The 22,513-nt window shown below is 45.1% G+C and overlaps 1 protein-coding gene across 3 annotated transcripts in view; it reads right to left on the bottom strand.

The window, feature by feature from the left end:
* amph (amphiphysin) overlaps positions 1-22,513 on the bottom strand; it is a 452,493-nt gene that overhangs the window by 48,510 nt on the left and 381,470 nt on the right. For all 3 annotated transcript variants that reach the window (XM_072467226.1, XM_072467225.1, XM_072467224.1), the window contains 2 exons: positions 7,237-7,347; positions 2,245-2,304 (listed from right to left, as the gene is read on the bottom strand). In XM_072467226.1, coding sequence (XP_072323327.1) covers positions 2,245-2,304; positions 7,237-7,347 — 171 coding nt within the window. The remainder of the gene's footprint in view (positions 1-2,244; positions 2,305-7,236; positions 7,348-22,513) is intronic.

Consider the following 22,513-nt stretch of genomic DNA (forward strand, 5'->3'; position numbering starts at 1 on the left):
GGGGGGGGGGAATGCTGGTGATGATTGTTGGGTGGAGGAGGAGGAAGAGAGCCCCTGTTACCTCCGTGGTGCTTTAGGTCTCAGTGTGATTGGGGGGTCCTGGAGTCGGTTGCTGGCTGTATCCGCCCGACCTGCCAGAGTGACAGCATAACCCACGGCCACTCATCTTTATTTTCTTTAAAGAGGGTCAGCATCCCAAGAGTGATACTGGGTGCGATTTACTGGCTGTTCATGCCGCCACTAAATTCCGGTCCCACGCCGGCGTACGGGTTTCCCGGTGACAAGGGATGCTGTCACTGCAAAATCCCGTTGTCAATGGCAGAACTGGTGTCTCCAGCTGGTGGGCCGCCTCACCCTGCCGGAAAACACACAGTGTGGTGATCGGTAAATCCCGCCCATTGGTGAGTTACACATCAGTTTTCAGTCTGAGCCTGACAAATCCTGTTAGGATTCTGCCCATAGTCACTATTATTGAGACTAGCTTTTAATTGATAGAAGCTGTTCATAGAATTTACAGCGCAGAAGGAGGCCATTCGGCCCATCGAGTCTGCACCGGCCCTTGGAAAGAGCACCTTACTTAAACCTATGCCTCCACCCTATCCCAGTAACCCCACTTAACCTTTTTTGGGGCACTAAGGGGCAATTTAGCATCACCAATCCACCTAACCTGCACATCTTTGAACTGTGGGCAGAAACTGGAGCATCCGGAGGAAACCCACGCAGACACGGGGAGAACGTACAAACTCCACACAGTCACCCAAACCTGGGACCCTGGAGCTGTGACGCAGCAGTGCCAACCACTGTGCCACCATGAATTCCAGATTCATTAACTGAATTAAAATTTCACCAGCTGCACTGGTGGGATTTGAACCCATGTTCCCAAATCATTATCCTGAGACTCTCAATCTAGTGGCAGAACCACGACACTACTGCCTCCCATAATAAAGATATATGATTTTAATATAGTTACAAAGAAGTTAACCCAGATTATTACTTCGCATTAAATTGTGAGCTGAACTAGACAGGGGGAGGTCAGAGGTGTCAACCCAGAGTGGTGTTGGGGGGTATGGTCCCATATTCAGGGATTGTTTGGGTGGGGGGGCGGGGCAGGTCAGAAGTCTTGGAGGGAGGTCAGATGCCGGACAGACAGCTGTTGGAGGTCTGGGGTTCAGACACTTCAGGGGAGATTCGGAGTGTAGATCGGAAACCTGGGTGGACAGGAGGCCCGCGGGATCGTTTAGAGTCTTCAGAAAGATCAGACAGAGCTGGAGCAGTTGGGTGTCTGATCACGGGACCGTTGCCCAGGCAGGCACCCTGGATCCAGCAGGTAAGTGGAAAGGTACTTACCTCCTGGATCCATCAGTTTTCTCCTAGGTTAAGATGTGGGGTTTCCTCGAGCCTCAGGAAATCTGGCTTCCCAAAGTTACATCTTAAATGTTGATTAATAACGAGATACACAGTCTCCTTATAGTATTTAAAATGTCGATCTGTCCCTTTGGAGCAGGTTGACTAGCCCACCTCCCCATCTTTCCACCATCCAGATATCCACAGATTGGGGCTGGAATCAAATTTCAATCTCACATTCAACTTGCGTGCTTTTGGGGTTGGGGAGGGGGTTAAAATTCCCCCACAGAATCTTACAGCACACAAGGAAACTATCCAGATCGTCGTAATTGCACAGATGATCTTGTAAAACATTTGCTGAGCGGCCACTCTGTCCTGCTACCATGGGCTGCTATCACTGGCCCTTGAACCAGCGGACACAAAGACAGGTTGGTAGTTCGGCGGGGAAAGAATTCATCAAAGAACTCCCTTTGACCAAACTACCAAGTGGTAGTTTTTTTACAAAGAGAATCTGATAGAGGCATTCAATCTGCAAAACACTCATTAAAAAAAATCACATTACAGAACCAGAGTTTGACTTTATTCAATTATTATGTGTCTGCCGCTTTGAGAATGGGTTAAATGTATTCAATAACTGCATCTTTTCTCAAGGCCTGAATTTGGCACCAGCGCTCAATCAGCAATGCTACACAGTAAAGGTTGGCATCAAATGCACACAATTATTAAATGCATGGCAGGAATATCAGTCTTTTTCATAATATGCAGATACATCTCTGACGTACATGTAACAGTTCCATTGTGGAAGGCTAATTGTAGGGATGAGATTTAATGATGGATATTTAACTATAATGAGCAGATGATCTACTTTTTTGCCCAGTCATTGAAGCACCATCGACATACCTCAGTGCTGCCAGACTCAGCATTTACAGCTGGTTCCTGTACCTCAGGCTCCTTACTCTCCTTGATGGGAGGAAAAAAAGGGAATTATTTCATCCAAATCTATCTCCAGTATCTTTTAAATCTTGTTGTGTAAAATATAAGAACATGATGAGATTTGAAATGATCAAAGGGATAGTTCAAACAAGAATGATTTCTCTGATGGGATTCAAGCAATGGATACTCCTTAAAGGCATACCCAAGGAGTCACATATCAGAAACATTTCAATACCGAGGTGGACTTCCCAGTTTGCTGAAGAGAGCAGTGGTAGCGAACGCATCTTCTGAAACTGTGCACACTTAGCCATGCTTTTGAAAAAACAGAAAATGCTGAAAATATCCAGCAGGTCAGGCAGCATCTCTGGGATGAGAAATAGAGTTAATTGCCTTGATTACTGCCATGTTGGGCTGACTTGGGAGCCCTTTAAAACAATGGGATCTTCATGCCCATTTCTGGCAATTTTCACTGGTATGGGATAAGGGTGTGGCCAGCCAGCCTGAACGCAGCTCTCTTGCCCGTGTTGGCTCCAGTGTGGGGTGGGCAATTCAAATTCCCCCTCAGTTTTGGTGGAGCCAAGTCCTTTCTTAAGCAGATGTGGTTTGTCACCACTCAGAGGAGTCATGAGCCATGGGAGAACTGATATTATCAACTAAAAACATAAAAAAACCATTCAACATTCCCGTCAGAATACATTGACCCACTTACCTTATCATACAGCTGTGCATCAATCACAGCTATTCATATTATCAATGTCAGAAGCATTTATCCATTCAAAAGTATTCATGATGCCATCTGTTCAGCCTGCTTTTGTTGACATGGTTACCAGATGACTTCATTATGAATTCCTGGCTGAGCTCCAGGAATGCATTTAGATCTCAGCAAGCAATGCTTATAAACTGCAGAGGGGAGTGAAAACAAACCTTGTCTGTTTCTTTAAGGAGTTTTTCACTGTATGTATGTTTATTTACACAAGATTGAGAGGTCAGAATTGGATAAATGCTATTGACACTGTGAATGCACATGGCTGACCAAACCTTTAAGAGATTATGAGTTGAGCCTTTTTTCAAAGCATATTTTCACTTGTTGTGCCTGTTTCAAAATTATTTCAAAGACTTGTCAGACTTTCCAATGGCTCATTGGTTCTGTACATAGTGGGTACTGGGGGAATGGGTAGGGGAAATGGAAAGGGCATGGGAATATGAGGGTATGAGAGGGCATGGGAATGAGAGTTGCATGGAGGGGTTATGTGGGGCATATGTGGCAGGCAGAGTGTGAAGGAAGTATGGGGTGAGAGTTTCAGGGCCTGACATTCATTATTGTAATAGGGCTGAATTCCAGATACCCAGGGAGACAGGAATGGGGAGTGGGGGTTGGGGGGGGGGGTGGAGAACAAAAGACAAAGTCTGTGGTCGGGTGGGAGGGGGAGGGGGAGAGAGTAAACAACAAAAGGGAGGATGGTGATGGAAGCGACGGCAGGGAGCCGGTCACGCGCCTGGCACATACACTACCATCACGCACCCTGTGCTTTTGGCACAAAATCACATAGGAGAGATTCCTCCATTTTCTATCTGTGAACAAGCAAGGTAACGGGATTGTGAAGAACTGAAGATTGATCGTTTTGTTATAAGGAAGAGAGGGCCAGAGACATAAATAGGCAGTGTATTACCTGGCCAGGAACTCCCAATTGAACCTGCTGTAGAGAGCTGCGCAGGAGAGTCCATGGTGGGACAAAGCAATGCTCTGAGTTAGCTCTGTACAGAGCTCCAGGGCCTCAGGTGAACAGCCAACAAAGGAAACACTGAAATCGGGAACAAAGCAGTATAAAGATGATTTTTTGAGGTATGGCTTTGTTAATTGTGCCAATGCAAATCAGGTTGCAAAGCCAATGCATGTTATATCCAGGGAAGTACTGGCAAGTGAGCGTTTAAATCCTAAAAACTTCAAAAGCATTTGAAGACTAACCATGCGAGTTTGACGACAAATCCCTTGATTTCTTTCAAAGAATGCAGCGAGAACTTATATCATCAGCTGAAGTCCTTAGGAAAAATGTAACTTTGAATGGCAAAGCAAGTGAGATTGTGAGGACCAAGCTGGCTCCCCTGTCGCATTAAAGGTAATCTAAAACGGTGTGTCGCAAAGGGAGGCTGGCGTGGGTCCTGAAGGTCGACTGATTGGTAAAAGTGGGTTCCGGGGAAAAGGGTTTGAAAAACACTGATCTGGAGTAGATGCAAAAGACAGAATGATGAACAATTGCTGTCTGGAAGCAAAAACGAGGGAATCATATGTCAGAAAAAAAGAAAAACAGCCCAGCAAAAGAAAACAAAATGATCTGAAATTATTGATCTCAGTTCTGAGTCCGGAAGGCTGTAAGATGCCTAATTGAAAGATGAGGTGCTGTTCCTTGAGCTTGTGTTGAGCTTCACTGGAACATAACTGGGGGCTGAGGACAGAGAGATCAGAGTGGGAGCAAGGTGGAAAATTGAAATAACAGGCAACTTGCAGAGTGAATAGTGGGGTTCTGCAAAGAGGATTCAACATTGATCTCAACAACTTCAGACTGTAACCCCTGCACCATTTTGGTTCCTTTTTCTTTGCTGGTTTTGGTTTTCACTGTGTCTCCTGCCAACGCAATTGGCTGTTCAAAATGGACACCAATACCTATCTCCCCGTTTGCACTCATCTGCACACATACAGAGGCCGGTGATACAGGTTGTAGGAGAAACAGTGCCGATTGGATCTCTGGATCCCGAAGCCATTTGCCCAGTTTCTGAGCCGTGCCGGGTACAGCCTCCCCATAGTTTCCGGGAATCGGAATGGGAAGGGGGGCTCCTGATGCATCCGGTGATGGTCGCAGTTCCGGGAATTGTCGTCGGTGACAGACCCAGATTAAGGGGCAGAGGCTCCAAAGCGGGAGATTAATATTGGCGACAATATAAAGAGACCGCTTCATATCAGTAAAAGTTGTTAACTTGATGCTGCTGGCACTTGTAGGGCACGATTCTCCCAAAAATGAACAAAGTGCCCTAGCGAACGCGTCTAGCCATGTGTTTCCCGGCACTCACATTGAATAAGGGCCCTGAACGGAGAACGCGCGACTGAGGCTCCACATAGCCCCATTTATTACAGTGTAGAGCTCCGCTCGCCGGAACTCCCCATTGTAGCGAGAGATCAAGATGCCACTTTTAAATGGTGTCCCAATCTGCGAGGCCCCGGAAAAAATCCTCCACCTCCCCCCAAGATCGAACGCAATATGGGAGGGTTCCCCCCCAAAAACTTTTCCCAGTCCTGATGCAAGGTCATTGACCTGAAATGTTAACCCTGATTCTCTGTCCACAGTTGCTGCCGGTACTGCTGAGTATTTCTAACACTTTATGTTTTTATTTTAGATCTTCAGCCGTTGCAGTGTTTTGCTTTTGTACCTTTATGAGAGTGCCTTGGAGCACCAGCATGTTGTATCTTGCAGCAATGGGATACAGCCCTATAACTGTCGGACTGTTGGAGCAGCAGCCTGTGGTGCCACGGTGCAGTGGAATGTGGCTCTATACCTGCAGGAGTGTTGTAGTGCTTGCACCAGCTTGTAGTGCCATGGAGCGCGGTGACATATGCCCCTAAACTGGTGGCACACTGGATTTCTGTGTTTCTCAGGTGTGCCACTGTAAGAAAATTTATTACAGGAGCCAGTGCCTTCTCCACTAGGAAGCAAGGAAAGAACATCAGAGGAAAAGTGAAGTATCCTGCCAGATGGGCGACCACCAGGTAAATTATGAATGAATGGTTTATTACAGTAAGAAACTATATATGGAGAATGGGATAAAAGCTACCATGTTCCAGGTCTCCAAACTCCTAACTAATTGGGAAACCAGTGCTCCGCCCCCAAGATTCATAACCTCTGACTCCATTGGCTGATTGGCTCACATGACTCTCCGTTAACCTGCCCCTTTAAAGGGGCACACCATCACAGAAAATCACTCCCAGGCTCCATCTTTCTTCTTTATCCATGGGACGTTGGTGAAGGCCTGTCACTTAACATCCAGTGCAAATAGCATTAAAGAAAACAGACGTTCACCTACTCTGTTAGCAGCAGTGAAATCACTGCTCCCATGGGTATCCACTTGCCTTTAACTGATTTTATGTGGCACTTGCGAAGAATGACAATTACGAGCTTGCTCCTGCGTTTACATGACTGAATTAGGCTCTTGTCTCACTGGCAGCAATTGAAAACTCAGTTTGCTTGGGGTGAACAATTATAATCTTGCCAATGGGACAGGTTGTTGCCCCCGAACCTGACCATAAATGAGTGCCAGAATAAAAAACTTCTGAACATAAGCATATCCTAAATGCAAGGGTAAGTTGTCCTTTAGATCTATTATTGTTTTTGGCTATGGTTATTTGCAGATTTAAGCTTGTACAAAGTGCAAGTGGTGTCCAAAGCATGCAGTCATAGCCAGGCACACATGTACACTAACATGTATAGGCAGATATTGGCTTACACATATATATGTACAAGTGCACACATCCGCATACACACCCCAGACAAAGTGCTTGTTGCTAGGTGGGAGAACACTGCAGAGAAATAAGTAATTAACTACTGCACAATGCATAGTTTGGTTGTACACAGGTCGCACCTGTAAGAACGTGTCCATTGCTGCAATTCAGGCATTGATTTATGGAGTGATTTCAATGGCAGGCTACTGACAATTGCATTCAGAAAATGAATATTCAAACTGAGCTAATGTTTAAATTAAGATGGAAAACAGATGGTTTGGGGGCTGGAATGGGGAGAAACTTCACAAGTGACACCATGATGAGGGTGAAGAGAAATGCACAAATGTAAAACTGAACAGAAAAAAAAACATTTCTGCTGTTGAGCAATAACAAAGGAGGTGGCTGGGGTGACGGGATGAATGAAGCACTCAATGAATGAAATTGGTCTACAGTCAATCAGTGGGACTCACCACAACCTCCTCTACAGCCGCACTGGGCACAGCAGGGAGAGCATCCGGGGCTGGTTCAGTGACTGCTTCTGGGGCCTTGGGCTCCTCAGCAAGAGGGGGTTCCGCGTTGATCTTTGGAGGATAGGGTAAGGAAACTGTGTTAGTGGCTTTGAGCGCACATGGCAATTAAAACTCAACATCATATGAGAATGAAATACAAGTCCCATGCAATGAACTAAATTGCTGAATTTTCCTGCATCTCACCAGCAAAGGTCACTGATTTATTACTTTTTGCAGATCCAATGCTTACAAATCACATACAATGGAAACAGGCTTTGAGTTCTTCAGTCAACGTAAACCAGAGTCCCAGCTTTTTAAACAGAAAATATTTTTATTAAAGTTTTTTAACAACACAATTTTCCCCCCTTACAAACAATAACCCGACCCCCCGACCCCCCCCCCCCCCCCCCCAAACAAAATAACACAAAATCGCACTGAGCAAGATATATACATGGCAAAATGGTATATTTACATAGCTTTATACACTGGCTCTCTCCCACACGTGCCAGTTTCCCCCACCCTTCATGTTATCTCCTGCTCATCTATCCCCCCAAGCAATCCCCCATTCCCCCCCCCCTCCCAAGACATCCCCACCCCCCAGGGTTGCTGCTGCTGCTGACCGACCTTCCTCTAACGCTCCGCGAGATAGTCTAGGAACGGTTGCCACCGCCTATAGAACCCCTGTGCAGACCCTCTCAAGGCAAACTTAATCCTCTCCAGCTTTATGAACCCAGCCATGTTGTTTATCCAGGCCTCCACGCTGGGGGGCTTCGCCTCCTTCCACATTAGCAAGATCCTTCGCCGGGCTACTAGGGACGCAAAGGCCAGAATGCCGGCCTCTTTCGCCTCCTGCACTCCCGGCTGGTCCACTACTACAAATATTGCTAGCCCCCAGCTTGGCTTGACCCAGACTTTCACCACCTGAGATATTGCTCCCGCCACTCCTCTCCAGAACCCCTCCAGTGCCGGGCATGACCAAAACATATGGACTTGGTTCGCCGGGCTCCCTGAGCACCTTCCACATCTGTCCTCCACCCCAAAGAACCTACTCAACCTCGCCCCCGTCAAGTGCGCTCTGTGAACCACCTTAAATTGTATCAGGCTGAGCCTGGCACACGAGGAGGAGGAATTAACCCTACCCAGGGCGTCAGCCCACAGACCTTCCTCGATCTCCTCCCCCAGCTCCTCCTCCCATTTACCCTTCAACTCTTCTACTAACGCTTCCCCCTCTTCTTTCATCTCTTGGTGTATTGCCGACACCTTGCCCTCCCCGACCCATACACTCGAGATCACCCTATCTTGAATTTCTTGTGTCGGGGGCAACGGGAATTCCCTGACCTGTCGCCTCACAAAAGCCCTCACCTGCATATATCTAAAAGCATTTCCCGGGGGGTAACTCAAACTTCTCCTCCAGTGCCCCTAGGCTCGCAAATGTCCCGTCAATAAACAGGTCCCCCATTCTTCTAATCCCCGCCCGATGCCAGCTCTGGAACCACCCGTCCATCTTCCCCGGGACAAACCGGTGGTTACCCCTGATCGGGGACCACACCGAAGCTCCCACTGCACCCCTGTGCTGTCTCCACTGGCCCCAGATCCTTAACGTTGCCGCCACCACCGGGCTCGTGGTATACTTTGTCGGCGAGAATGGCAGCGGTGCCGTCACCAACGCCCCCAAGCTCGTTCCTTTACAGGACGCCATCTCCATCCTCTTCCATGTCGCCCCCTCTCCCTCCATCACCCACTTACGGATCATCGGCACATTTGCTGCCCAGTAGTAGCTCCCTAGGTTTGGCAGCGCCAACCCTCCTAGGTCCCTACTGCGTTCCAGGAACTCTCTCCTTACCCTCGGGGTCTTATTCGCCCACACAAACCCCATAATACTCCTGCCTACTCTCTTAAAACAGCCCTTGGTGCAGAGTCCCAGCTTTTATCAGTCCCATACACAGATTGACTGAGATTGAAGCAGCCACTGATATAGCACAGCACTTGTACCAAATATTCCATCTCTTGTGTAAGATGTAACAAAGATGTAACAAAACAATTTTGAAATGCTGACTTAATAAGAAAGGATAACAGAAATGCTGAATAATCTGATTCAAGTACTCTTCATCATTCTCAAAGCAGAAATCAAATCAAAGGAAAGATTATCTTTCCAAAGTCTGAGTGTCCATTGCATCAGCTTCTAAAACTGAGAAGGATCCCATTGGTTGTGAACCAATTTGGTAGGTTTCCCTTGGTTGTATTTAGATAAAATGGTGAATTATTCTTACCGTGGAAGCCACAGCTTACTATCTTGTCTTATTTCACCACTTTGAACTTTCCTACCTCTTAATTGCCTACACAGTTGGAATTTACTTACCCTCCCTAACTACTCCTTTCCCTTACTTTTCCCTTCTCCACCATACAAGTTCAAACTCACCCCCAAAGATCCAGTCAACCTACCTAGGAGGATGCTGATTTCAACTCTGTTGAGCTGCAGAGCATCCATTGGTAGATCACCTTCCTACCCAGAGTTACATCCAATGTTCCAGCAGATTTAATCCTAGGCCGGGATTCTTCATTTGGGAGACCGGTTGCAACTGGGCCTGAATTGCGTGTGCTTCGCATTCCCATTGGGGGCACTATTCGGGAAGCCAGTCAGGACAAGCAAATAGGTCAGCAGTCTGCCCACGTGATTCTAGAGCAATTCCCATTCCCACTGACATGTGATTCGTTGGGGCCGGAATTGGCGCTGGAGAGCTTGACAAGCTAGGGCTGCTTATAAGCACGCCACTCCCCATACACTGTTATTCCAGCCAAGAAGATTGCTTAGAGAGGATGTGCCCCTAGGTTCACTGAGACTGGGCTTCACAGAACGATGGATGTAGTGGAGGACACCGTCTTGCCTATAGTGGGGCGGAGACTCAAGCCCGCCACCATGAACAGAGCCTGGGAGGAGGTGGCAGAGGTGGTCAGTGCTGTCAGCCTCACCAGGAGGACTGGCAGGAGTGCTGAAAGAAGGTGAACAACTTCCTTAGGGAAGCTCGGGTGAGTCAGCACCTCTGTGCCCCTGGCATCACTCCCGTCCCTCACCCCTCACATAACCTCCCCACCCCCTCAACTACCCTAGAGATTAACTAAAAAACACCTGCATGGATCTCCCTCACATCTCACCCTCCACCAAACCCCAACACATGTCTTGTCCTCTTTGGCCAGGTGCCTTGCAGACATGCCATCTGCTACACACAGTGCCACCCCTCCGCCCCTGTAGAATGTAGAACTCACCTCCATGCGTCTCACCTTTATGTGTTTCCGAGGACAAAGTGGCCTATATTCAGCGGGAGCAGCAGAAAACTGCTGGGGTGCATCCCAGACCTCAGAAGGCAAACCCCGTGGAGCAGGGAGCGATGGAATTAGCGGGCGAGGCTGATGAGAGTGCAGTCTCCGAAGCGAAGGTCAGTGTGCAGCAACCAAGTGAGCTTCCAATGCAAAATGTTGTCCCTATAGTAAATGAATCATCCCTCTCCCACAGGAGGCAGTGAGGGACATGACCGAGGCAATGAGGGACCTGTCTCATTTGCTGAGGGATGTGTCCCAGTCTTAGTACCCCATGGTTGAGGGCATTGAGACAATGGCTCAGACGAGAGTGAGCCTCAAGGCCTTGCAGCTCCAGGTGATGGTGGAGCCTCCGGAGCTCACGATGCTGCCTGGACTGGAGGGCATGCCTTATGAAGAAAGGAGGACGGAGCTAGGGCTTTTCTCACTGGAGCAAAGAAGGAAGAGAGGTGACTTGATAGAGATGTACAAGATGATGTGAGGCATGGATAGAGTGGATAGCCAGAGACTTTCCCCCAGGGCGGAAATGGCTGTCACGATGGGACATAATTTTAAGGTGATTGGAGGAAGGTATAGGGAAGATGTCAGAGGTAGGTTCTTTACACAGAGTGGTGGGTGTGTGGAATGCACTGCCAGCAGAGGTGGTGGAGACAGAGTCATTAGGGACATTTAAGCGACTCTTGGACAGGCACATGGACAGCAGTAAATTGAAGGGGTGTAGGTTAGGTTGATCTTAGATTAGGACAAATGGTTGGCACAACATCGTGGGCCGAAGGGCCTGTACTGTGCAGTACTGTTCTATGTTCTATGTGCAAAAACCCGAGACCTCTTAATCGGCCCGTTCAATCCACGGACATTCCACATTACAATTCTTACCGGAGGCTTATGTCTCCACTCCCCTTTACCATCAGCCATCATCCTGCTGGCTCTGCCTCCTGTAATACCATCCTAAACCTGGCCCATCCAAGATGGCCCCACTCCGCTCAAGACCACATTCAATCTCCAATTCGGCCATGTCGCAATCCCCCTTCCTTGCCTGCCATCTCCACCTCCCGCTCCCCCGCCTCCTCCCACCACCCCTTGCCTGGGCATCTCTCGCCCCCAACCTCACCTCCGTTCACCAGCATTACCTGCCAGCATGGCAGCTCCCACTCGATGCCCCCCCCTACACACCTCTCCAACCCTCCTTAACATGTGCAAACAGCCCGCCTACCCAACTGAATGCCCCTCAGCCTGCAACCCCATCCAGCGGGCCCCACTATGCACACCCCTTACCCGTGAAGAAAAAACACCCAAAATCGCAAATTAACCCCTCCAAAAAGAAAAACACAACAGGCGACAAGGGGAGGGTTGATTACCCCCTTACAAACTTATAATTCCCCAAAGAAAAAATAACCCACTCTCTGGCGATACACAATAGACATAATCTCCAACCTTTGCAGAGACAGCTCCTCCATCTCACACCAGCTCTCAGTTCAGCTGCAGTTTTTGGTCCCTTATAAAGTCATTGGCCTCTTCTGGCATTTCAAAATAGTACTCCCGGTCCTCAAAAGTGATCTCGGTGGGTACAGGATCCCAAACTGAATCTTCCTTCGGTACAACACCGCCTTGACCCTGTTGAATCGAGCACATCTTCACCAGCTCCGCACCAATATCCTGGTATATTGGACACGATGGGTGGCACAGTGGTTAGCACTGCTGCCTCACAGCTCCAGGAACCCAGGTTCAATTTCAGCCTTGGGTGATTGTGTAGGTTTTTTTCCCCTGCGTGGATTTCCTCCGGGTGCTCCGGCTTCCTCCCACAGTCCAAAGATCTGCAGGTCAGATGGATTGGCCATGCTAAATTGCCTATTAGGGTCCAACAGGTTAGTTGGGGTTACTGGGTTATGGGCATAGGATGGAGGCACGGACTTAAGTGGGGTGCTCTTTCCAAGGGTCGGGGCAGGTGTCATGAGAATGTCACTTTAAGAAATGTTTGGCTGCTCATGTTACTGCAATGATGTCAGGGTGTGGGTGGAGCTGAGCTCTGGCTCTGCTTTTCATGTTTCACTTTGAGAAAAGCTTGGGTATATCTGTGTTATTTTGGTTTTGTTTCAGTGTTGGAGCTGAAGCCAGGCAAAGCAGGTGTACTGTTGTTCTCTCTGCCATGAAAAGACTATCTCTTGATCATTTGGTAAATTCAGAATTATAAATGTTCTCAATAGTGAATTTAAACCTGATATGCTTCTGTTAAAATGTATTTCTTTTGTCTTCTGGATGTTGTTTGGGAATTTATGAAGGATTACTTAGTGTCGTGTTCTTTGGGGGTTGTACTTGAATTAATGGTTGCTAATATGTTCACTGTATGTTTTAAAAAGGTTAACTTGAGTTCATAGAATAAACATTGTTTTGCTTTAAAAAAATACTTTTCGATTTCTGTCTGCGTGTGTGCATTTTCTGAAACAGAAAAGTATATTTACTGTGTGCATTTCTGAAAGGACAGTGAAAAGGTGAAAAATGAAACCATCTTGACGTTGATGGTTTATTTTTATTTCTTGGGGGGAGGTGTCATGAGAATGTCACTTTAAGAAATGTTTGGCTGCTCACGTTACTGCAGTGATGTCAGAGTGTGGGTGGAGCTGAGCTCTGGCTCTGCTTTTCAGTTTCATTTTGAGAAAAGAATGGGTGTGTCTGTGTTCTTTTGGTTTTGTTTCAATGTTGGAGCTGAAGCCAGACAAAGCAGGTGTACTGTTGTTCTCTCTGCTATGAAAAGACTATCTCTTGATCATTTGGTGAATTCAGAATTATAAATGTTCTCAGTAGTGAATTTAAACCTGATGTGCTTCTGTTAAAAGAGGTTTCTTTTGTCTTCTAGATGTTGTTTGGGAACTTATTGAGGATTACTTTGTGTTGTATTCTTTGGGGTTGTTTTTGAATTAATGGTTGCTAAGATGTTCACTGTATGTTTTAAAAAAGGGTAACTTGAGTTCATAGAATAAACATTGTTTTGTTTTAAAAAATAATTTTCGATTTCTGCTGTATCACACCTGTAGAGTGGACCATGTGCTCCCCACACCACAATCTAGTAAAAGTTGTGTGTCAGGAGAACTCCATGATAAACTTTGGGGTTCTCTAAACCCTGGCCCATAACAAATTGGGGGCTCGAGGGGGATAAAAATCTATCTATTGGATTGGCTTAGTGAACCTAAAGGCAGTGAGGGGTGAGCATATTGTGGTTGCTTTTCAGGTGTGGTATTCCAGTTTAAGTGGGGAGTGTGTTGTGGACAATGGATCTTTCAGAGGCTCTGAAGTTTCTGGGGGTGGAGACGGTCACATGCAGTACTTTACGGACACAGGCGGTTAGGTTTGGCAAAAACATTGCAGTTAACATTACCTGACAAAATGCGAAAAGATTAGGTAAGTATGGCAGTGGCTAAGCATTTACATTTGCCTAAGATACAGTTTGACTCATCGGAAATGGCAAAAGTTCAGTTACAACTTAAACAAATGGAACATGCGAAAGAATTAAAGCAGCTTGAATACGAAAGGGATAGAGAGGAAAAAGAAAAGGAGAGAGAAGAAAGGAGAAAAGAAAGAATAGCCCTATCAGAACAAAAAGAAAGAGAAAGGGAGATACAGATCAGGGAAAGAGATAAAGAGAGAGAGTTTGAACTTCAGAAAATAGCCATGAAATGACAGCATGGTAGCATAGTGTTTAGTACAATTGCTTCACAGCTCCAGGGTCCCAGGTTCGATTCCCTGCTTGGGTCACTGTCTGTGCAGAGCCTGCACGTTCTCCCCGTGTGTGCGTGGGTTTCCTCCGGGTGCTCTGGTTTCCTCCCACAGTCCAAAAATGTGCAGGTTAGGTGGACTGGCCATGCTAAATTGCCCTTAGTGTTCAAAATTGCCCTTAGTGTTGGGTGGGGTTGCTGGGTTATGGGGATAGGGTGGAGGTGTAAGCTAGGGTAGGGTGCTCTTTCCAAGAGCCGGTGTAGACTCGATGGGCCAAATGGCCTCCTTCTGCACTGTTAATTCTATGATTCTATGAAATATGACAGTCAGTTAAAATTGGCAGACATAAAGGGAAACATACAGTTGGATGATAGTGATGAGGATAGTGGGAAAGGGCGTCATAGTCAAAGGCTTGGTGGGGATCTATTTAAATATGTCCAAGCATTGCCAAGGTTTGATGAGAAGGAGGTGGAAGCCTTTTTCATTTCATTTGAGAAGGTAGCTAAACAAATGAAATAGCCACAGGACACGTGGGTATTACTGATTCAAACAAAGCTGGTAGGTAGGGCTAGTGAAGTGTTTGCATCACTACCGGAGGAGGTATCTGGGACGTATGAGAAGGTGAAAAAATCCATCTTAGGTGCATATGAACTAGTGCCTGAAGCCTACAGACAAAGGTTTAGAAATTTAAGGAAAGAATTTGGTCAAACATACATGGAGTTTGAAAGGCTCAAACAGAGTACTTTTGATAGGTGGATAAGGGCTTTGAAAATAGACCAAACGCATGAAGCTCTCAGGGAAATTATACTTTTGGAGGAGTTTAAAAATTCAATTCCTGATGTAGTGAGAATTCATGTGGAAGAACAGAGGGTTAAAACTGCGAGGTTAGCAGCAGAAATGGCAGATGATTATGAATTAGTTCATAAATCAAAGCTTGGTGTCCGACATCAGTTTCAGCCTGTGAAGGATAGAGAAATGAGAAATACTCAAGTGGTAAAGGTAAAGGTGGTCTGATGGGAGACAATAAAGAGAGTGTACCTCAGATTAAAAAATAAATCCAGGAGGGTGGAAAAGAAATGAAAAGTTTCAAATGTTTTCACTGTATTAAACGAGGCCATGTAAAGTCACAGTGTTGGTGGTTATAGCACTGGGAAGGCTGATGTGGTAAAACAGGATAAGGACAGTGGGGTTTGTTAAAGTGGTAAAGGAAAGCCCAAGTGAAGCGAAGGAGGTGCAAAAGATTGTACAGCCTGATCAAGAGGTGATTGATAAGAAGGTGCCAGATCTCTTTAAAGAATTTACTTGTGTGGGTAAAGTTTACTTATGTGTATCAGGAGGAGCAGGTAAAGAAGTCACAATTTTAAGAGATACGGGAGCTAGTCAATCATTAATGGTAAGAGATGAGGAGTTATGTAGTTTGGGAAGAATGTTGCCAGAAAAGGTGGTAATATGTGGAATTCAGGGTGAGAGGTGTAGTGTTCCATCATATAAGGTAAGGTTGGAAAGTCTAGTGAAGAGTGGTGAAGTGGTGGTAGGAGTAATAAAGAAACTATCTTGTCCAGAAATACAATTTATCTTGGGTAATGATACAGCTGGATCGCAGGTGAGAGTTATGCCTACTGTGGTTGATAAGCCAGTGGAAAATCAGACAACTGAAGTGTTGAAGGATGAATATCCTGGGATTTTTCCGGATTGTGTAGTAACAAGGTCGCAAAGTCATGGGTTAAGGCAAGAGGAGAAATCAGAGAGTGAAGATAAAGGAGAAGTGCAATTATCAGAAACAATTTTTGATTAGATGGTTGGAAAATAACAGATGGAGGATGAAGCGGATATTTTTAGTTCAGGAAAACTGACGGAGTTACAACAGAAAGATGTAGAAATAAAACGGATATATCAAAAAACATATACGGAAGAGGAATCTGAGAGTATACCAGAGTGTTATTACCGTAAAAATGATGTCTTGATGAGAAAATGGAGACCTATACATATGCAGGTGGATGAAAAGTGGGCAGAAGTTCATCAAGTAGCATTGCCTTTAGGGTATAGAAAGGAGGTGTTGCGAGTTGCACATGAGGTACCAGTGGGAGGTCATTTGGGAATAAAGAAAACTCAAGCTAAAATCAAAAAACATTTTTATTGGTCTGGACTACATAAAGATGTTGTTAAATTTTGTCGATCATGTCACCTGTGTCAAGTGATAGGGAAACCTCAAGCGGTGAGTACCAGTTCTGGACGCCATATTTGAAGACATTGGCGAGAGTAAAGAGCAGATTCACAAGAATGATTTCATGGATAAACTAGGATGATAGATTGGAGCGGTTGGGACTGTTTTATTTGGAGAAAGGAGGACTGAGAGGAGACTTGATAGAGGTATTCAAGATCCTGAAGGGTATGGACAGGGTAAATAATGAGAAACTATCCCCACTCAAGAGTACATCAAGAACTAGGCGGAAAAGATTCAAAATAATGGGTGAAAGGAGTAGAAGTGACGTGAGCAAAAGTATTTTCATTCAGAGGGTGGTTGGAGTATGGAAAGAGCTTCCTGAGGGTGTTTGAGGCAAGTTCGATCGAGGTCTTCAAAAAAGGATTTGGATTGCTATCTGAAAAGAAATAGATGTGTAAGGTTATGGGGATAAGACAGGGGAGTGGGCTTTGGTAGCATGGCCTTCCAGCAAGCCAGTACAGGTTGGATGGGCCAAATGACCACCTTCTGCACTGTAAAGATTCTGTGAGTCTGTCACTGAGTTAAAATCCTATAACTTCCTTTCTAACAGCACTGTGGATGGGCAATAAATGATGGCCTAGCCAGTGAAAGAATTAAAAAAGCCAGTCTGACAGGGCTTCTGGGGATTTTGCTAACCTACATTAGCTCTGAGTCCTCCAAGACCTTACGTTAAATCCTTAATAGCCTCGCCCTGCCCTATCTCTATAACTGCTTGCCAACCTGTAGCCTTCCTGACTCTCCAACCTATCTATTTGTTTGACATTGATATCTTACTCGGTCCATCTCCCTTCTCCCCGCAATTGGTGACCACGCCTTTTAACCATTAAGTCCCAAGCTGTGGAATGTGCTCCCTAGATTCCTCCACCTCATTGTCGGTCTTTAAGACCCTCATTGAGACACAGCTCTTTGGTCAAGACTTTGGTCACCCTTCCTTCTTGAGGTTCAACTTTCTTTGCAAACTGTCTTGGGACACTATTCAGCAGTAAAGTGTGATATAAGTGAAATTGTTATTGTATTATAGAGGGGCTGGGTGAAAATGGAGAATGACAATGTATGTACCTGATAGCCAAAAATTATTCCTATTGGTTTAATGTATCTGTTCTTCTTTTCCCTTTTTGTTGAGGGCTTATTGTCACGATTATCCAGAGGATTGGGATAAAGGAATTCCATTCATACCGTTTGCAATTAGGGACGCACCTAATGAGTCAACCAAATTCAGTCCTTTTGAACTAAATTTTTGTCATGAAATGAGAGGACCACTTAAATTGATTAAGGAAAAATTGATGAGTGAGCAGTCAGAAATTGCATCATTGGATTACGTGTCAAATTTTAGGGAACGATTAAATAGAGCAGGAGAATTGGCTAGACAACATTTAAAAGTTTCACAAAATGTGATGAAACTGGTAGTGGATAAGAAATCCAAAATTCGTAGTTTTACCAGTGGAGATAAAGCTTTAGTATTGTTACCAGTGGCAGGTGAACCTTTAAAAGCAAGGTTTTGTGGACCTTATCAGATTGAAAGGAAATTATGTGAGTAAAAACACCAGATAGAAGGAAAACTCATTGAGTGTGTCATGTGAATATGCTTAAAAGGTACTTTGAAAGGGAAGGAGAGAAAAAGGAGGAGGTTTTAATGATTCTAACTCAAAGTAACAAACCAAATCCAGAGGACTGTGAATTTGACAGACCTCAAATTAAATTGGAAAATGAGGATGTTCTTAGAAATTGGGATACATTGTTGAGTTACCTTCCAGAGGAAAAACGGACTGACCTGAAAGAGTTATTGATATCACGTGGGCAAGTTTGTGGAGATAAATTGGGAAGTACTAAAATATCTATACATGATGTAGATGTGGGAAATCCTGTTCCAATCAAACAACATCCATATAGACTTAACCCTTGAAAATTGGCACAGGTTAACAAAGAGATTGAGAGTATGCTTAAAAATGGCATAATTGAAGTGGGTTCAAGCCAATGGAGCTCACCCATAGTGATGGTACCAAAACCGGACAGTACCCAATGGTTGAGTGTGAACTATAGAAAGGTTAAGGCAGTTACAAGAACAGACTCTTATCCTATCCCACATTTGGAGGATTGCATTGAGAAAGTGGGATAATCAGCTTTTATTTCTAAACTGGATTTACTTAAAGGTTACTGGCAGGTACCTTTAACCGAAAGGGCGAAGGAGATTTCAGCTTTTGTGACTCCAGATGGTATATACCAATTCAAAGTTATGCCATTTGGCATGAAAAGCGCCCCAGTCACATTTCAACGGTTAACTAACAAAGTTGTTTCAGGATTACCCAATTGTGCGGTGTACATCGACGATCTGGTAATTTTGAGCCAGACATGGAAAAAACATTTAAAATATCTGATGGAGTTATTCGATTGAATTCAGGAGGCGGGTTTGGTGATAAACCTAGCCAAAAGTGAACCTGGAAAAGCCCAAGTCACTTTCCTTGGCCATACACATGGGCAGGGTGGAATGGCCACACGGGATGTGAAGACAACAGTTATTGAGGAGTTTCCAATACCCTCATCACTAAGGGAAATAATGTGATTTCTTGGCATGAGTGGATTTGATCAAACATTTGTACGAAGGTTTTGTAGCGTGGTTGCTCCACTGATGGATTTGCTAAAGAAACATCAAAACTTTCAGTGGACAGCGGACTTTCAACAGGCATTTGACTGCCTGAAAGCTATGATAACCAATGCTCGTGTGTTGGAAAATTACAAGGGACTCTGTGATCAGATTGAACTAAAGTATCTGACTTTAAAGAGAAATGCCGAGGCGTAGAGGAATGGATGGATCGTGCAGAGACTTTCTTGTTCAAATAAACTGTCAATCGAGAAGGATTCCAGTTGGAGAAAGAAGAAAAAAAATTGGACTATATTATTTTACCTGTTTGCGTGTGTGCATTTTTTGAAACAAAAAAGTATATTTACTGTGTGTATTTCTTAAAGGATAGTGAAAAGGTGAAAAATGAAACCATCTTTTATTTTTATTTCTTGGGGGGAGGTGTCATGAGAATGTCACTTTAAGAAATGTTTGGCTGCTCATGTTACTGCAGTGATGTCAGAGTGTGGGTGGAGCTGAGCTCTGGCTCTGCTTTTTAGTTTCATTTTGAGAAAAGAATGGGTGTGTCTGTGTCCTTTTGGTTTTGTTTCAATGTTGGAGCTGAAGCCAGACAAAGCAGGTGTACTGTTGTTCTCCCTGCCATGAAAAGACTATCTCTTGATCATTTGGTGAATTCAGAATTATAAATGTTCTCAGTAGTGAATTTAAACCTGATGTGCTTCTGTTAAAAGAGGTTTCTTTTGTCTTCTGGATGTTGTTTGGGAATTTATTAAGGATTACTTAGTGTTGTATTCTTTGGGGTTGTTTTTTGAATTAATGGTTGCTAAGATGTTCACTGTATGTTTTAAAAAAGGGTAACTTGAGTTCATAGAATAAACATTGTTTTGTTTTAAAAAATAATTTTCAATTTCTGCTGTATTACACCTGTAGAGTGGACCATGTGCTCCCCACACCACAATCTAGTAAAAGTTGTGGGTCAGGAGAACTCCATGATAAACTTTGGGGTTCTCTAAACCCTGGCTCATAACACAGGCTTGATGGGCCGAATGGCCTCCATCAGCACTGTAAATTCTATGATTCTGTTATTCCCCTTCCATTCGCAGTCTTGCTTCTCCCTGGCCCATCGTAGGATCTTCTCCTTTTCAACAAATATGTGCAACAGCACAATCACCGCCTGTGGCGGCTCCCCCGCTCCCGGCCTCTGCATTAAAAATCTGTGGGCCCTGTCCACCTCTGAGACCTTATTCGGTACCCCCTCCTCCACTAATCCGGCCAGCATTCTCAACACATATTTCATGGCGTTCGTTCCTTCCACACCCTCTTGCAGACCCACAATTCACACGTTTTGCCGCCTAGATCTGTTTTTCTCCTCCTCAAACTTCACTCTCAATGGCTTGTATAGGTCCCCCAGGATCCCCACCTCCAGGGACATGATCCAACTGCTCTGATTGGACACCACATTCTCCACCTCTCGTATCATCGTCCCTTGTGCTTCAAGGCACTTTCTACACGGTTCATCAATCCTCGCAGAGGTGTTACTGCTCCCTCAATGGCCTTTGACCAGTCACCATGCATCTCCTTCCTTTGCTGGCGAAATTTGTCTTTGATGAAGGCCATCAACTGTTCCATCTGGGGCTTTCCCATTGGCGACGGCCCTTCTTCCTCCACCATTCTCTCAATTGTCGCCGAGCCATGTCGCCTCCAATTACTTAGTCAGGTCTATTGCTCGGTCTGTTAGCCAGTGGGAATGCCAATCTTGGGGAGATCCTCTCTCTCTACACCTTCTGCACCACTTTCCTGCCGGAGCTCTTCCACTAATCGGTTTAAAGTGTCCAAAACAATGCCTTCGAGCCGGAGCTGTTTTGTATGCGACCATTCACTCTATGGCGGTCACCGGAAGTCGATCGGTTACAGCGATGTTTAATGGGAATCCATACCAGCTGAGGTTATTCATGAAGGCCCTTGCCTGAGTGTGGTGATCCTCAGGTTAAATCATCACCAGTCAGCTCTCCGCCTCAAATTGGAAAGCAGCCTATGGTCATCTGGGACTATGGTGGCTTTACCTTACCTGTTTAGTGGGAACTAGTGTGTTCAGGTTAAGAAGCTGCATGTAATCTGTCATTGTTAAGGTTGAAGTTTAAAAGTTTAAATATAATTTTCTTTTGTTTTAATAAAGTTTTTTAAAAAATTATCCAAGCCCAATTTCTTATATTATCATTCCTGGAACAAATCGATCTTTCCTCACCACCTTAAAACTTAAAAATGTTATGGCATCTGGTCCAATCTCATAGCCACTGTTGAGAGCTGACCAGGGATCTGTAACATACTGGCTACTGGGAAATAGAAGATGCAGTTAGAGTCTTCAGCAAGTTGCTGCAGATTTTGGACTTCATTATATTTTTCATGTTCATTCATAACAAATCAACTATTAGCACTTTCCAAACTTCATATTCAAAAAAATGAAAATGTAAATCTTTTATCTTTAAAATTAATTATTTGGATGCGGGCATTGCTAGCAAAGGTGGCATTGATTACCCATCCCTAGTTGCCCCACAAAGGTAGCAACGAGCCACTTTATTGAAGTGGTTTGATACAACAGGATTGGGTTACTAAGCTACTGGATCATAAGAACATAAGAACTAGGAACAGGAGTAGGCCATCTGGCCCCTCGAGCCTGCTCTGCCATTTAATGAGATCATGGCTGATCTTTGTGGACTCAGCTCCACTCTCCGGCCCGTACGCCATATCCCCGAATCCCTTTATTCTTTAGAAAGGTATCTATCTTTTTCTTTAAAACGTTTAAAGAAGGAGCCTCAACTGCTTCACTGGGCAAGGAATTCCAGAGATTCACAACCCTTTGGGTGAAGAAGTTCCTCCTACACTCCGTCCTAAATCTACTTCCCCTTATTTTGAGGCTATGCCCCCTAGTTCTGCTTTCCGCGACCAGTGGAAACAACCTGCCCGCATATATCCTATCTATTCCCTTCATAATTTTATATGTTTCAATAAGATTACCCCGCATCCTTCTAAAGCACAGTGGTTAGCACTGCTGTCTCACAGTGCCAGGGACTTGGGTTCTATTCCGAACTCAGGTGACTGTGTGGCGTTTGCAAATTCTCGTGTCTCCGGGTGCTCCAGTTTCCTCCCACAGTCTAAAGATGTGCAGGTTAGGTGGATTGGTCATGTTAAATTGCCCTGTAAGGGTCCAATGTTTATGTGTGGTGCTGGGGATAGGGCTAGGGATTGGGCCTAGGTAGGGTGCTCTTTCAGGGGGGTCGGTGCAGACTAGATGGGCCAAATGGCCTACTTCTGCATTGTCGGGATTCTATGGTTCTACTTCAGAAGGCAGTTCACATTGATATGGAATTACAGGAGCATGTAGGCCAAACCAGATAAAGGTGGCAAGCTTC

Source organism: Scyliorhinus torazame, chromosome 11, assembly GCF_047496885.1.
Source record: "Scyliorhinus torazame isolate Kashiwa2021f chromosome 11, sScyTor2.1, whole genome shotgun sequence".
NCBI lineage: Eukaryota > Metazoa > Chordata > Chondrichthyes > Carcharhiniformes > Scyliorhinidae > Scyliorhinus > Scyliorhinus torazame.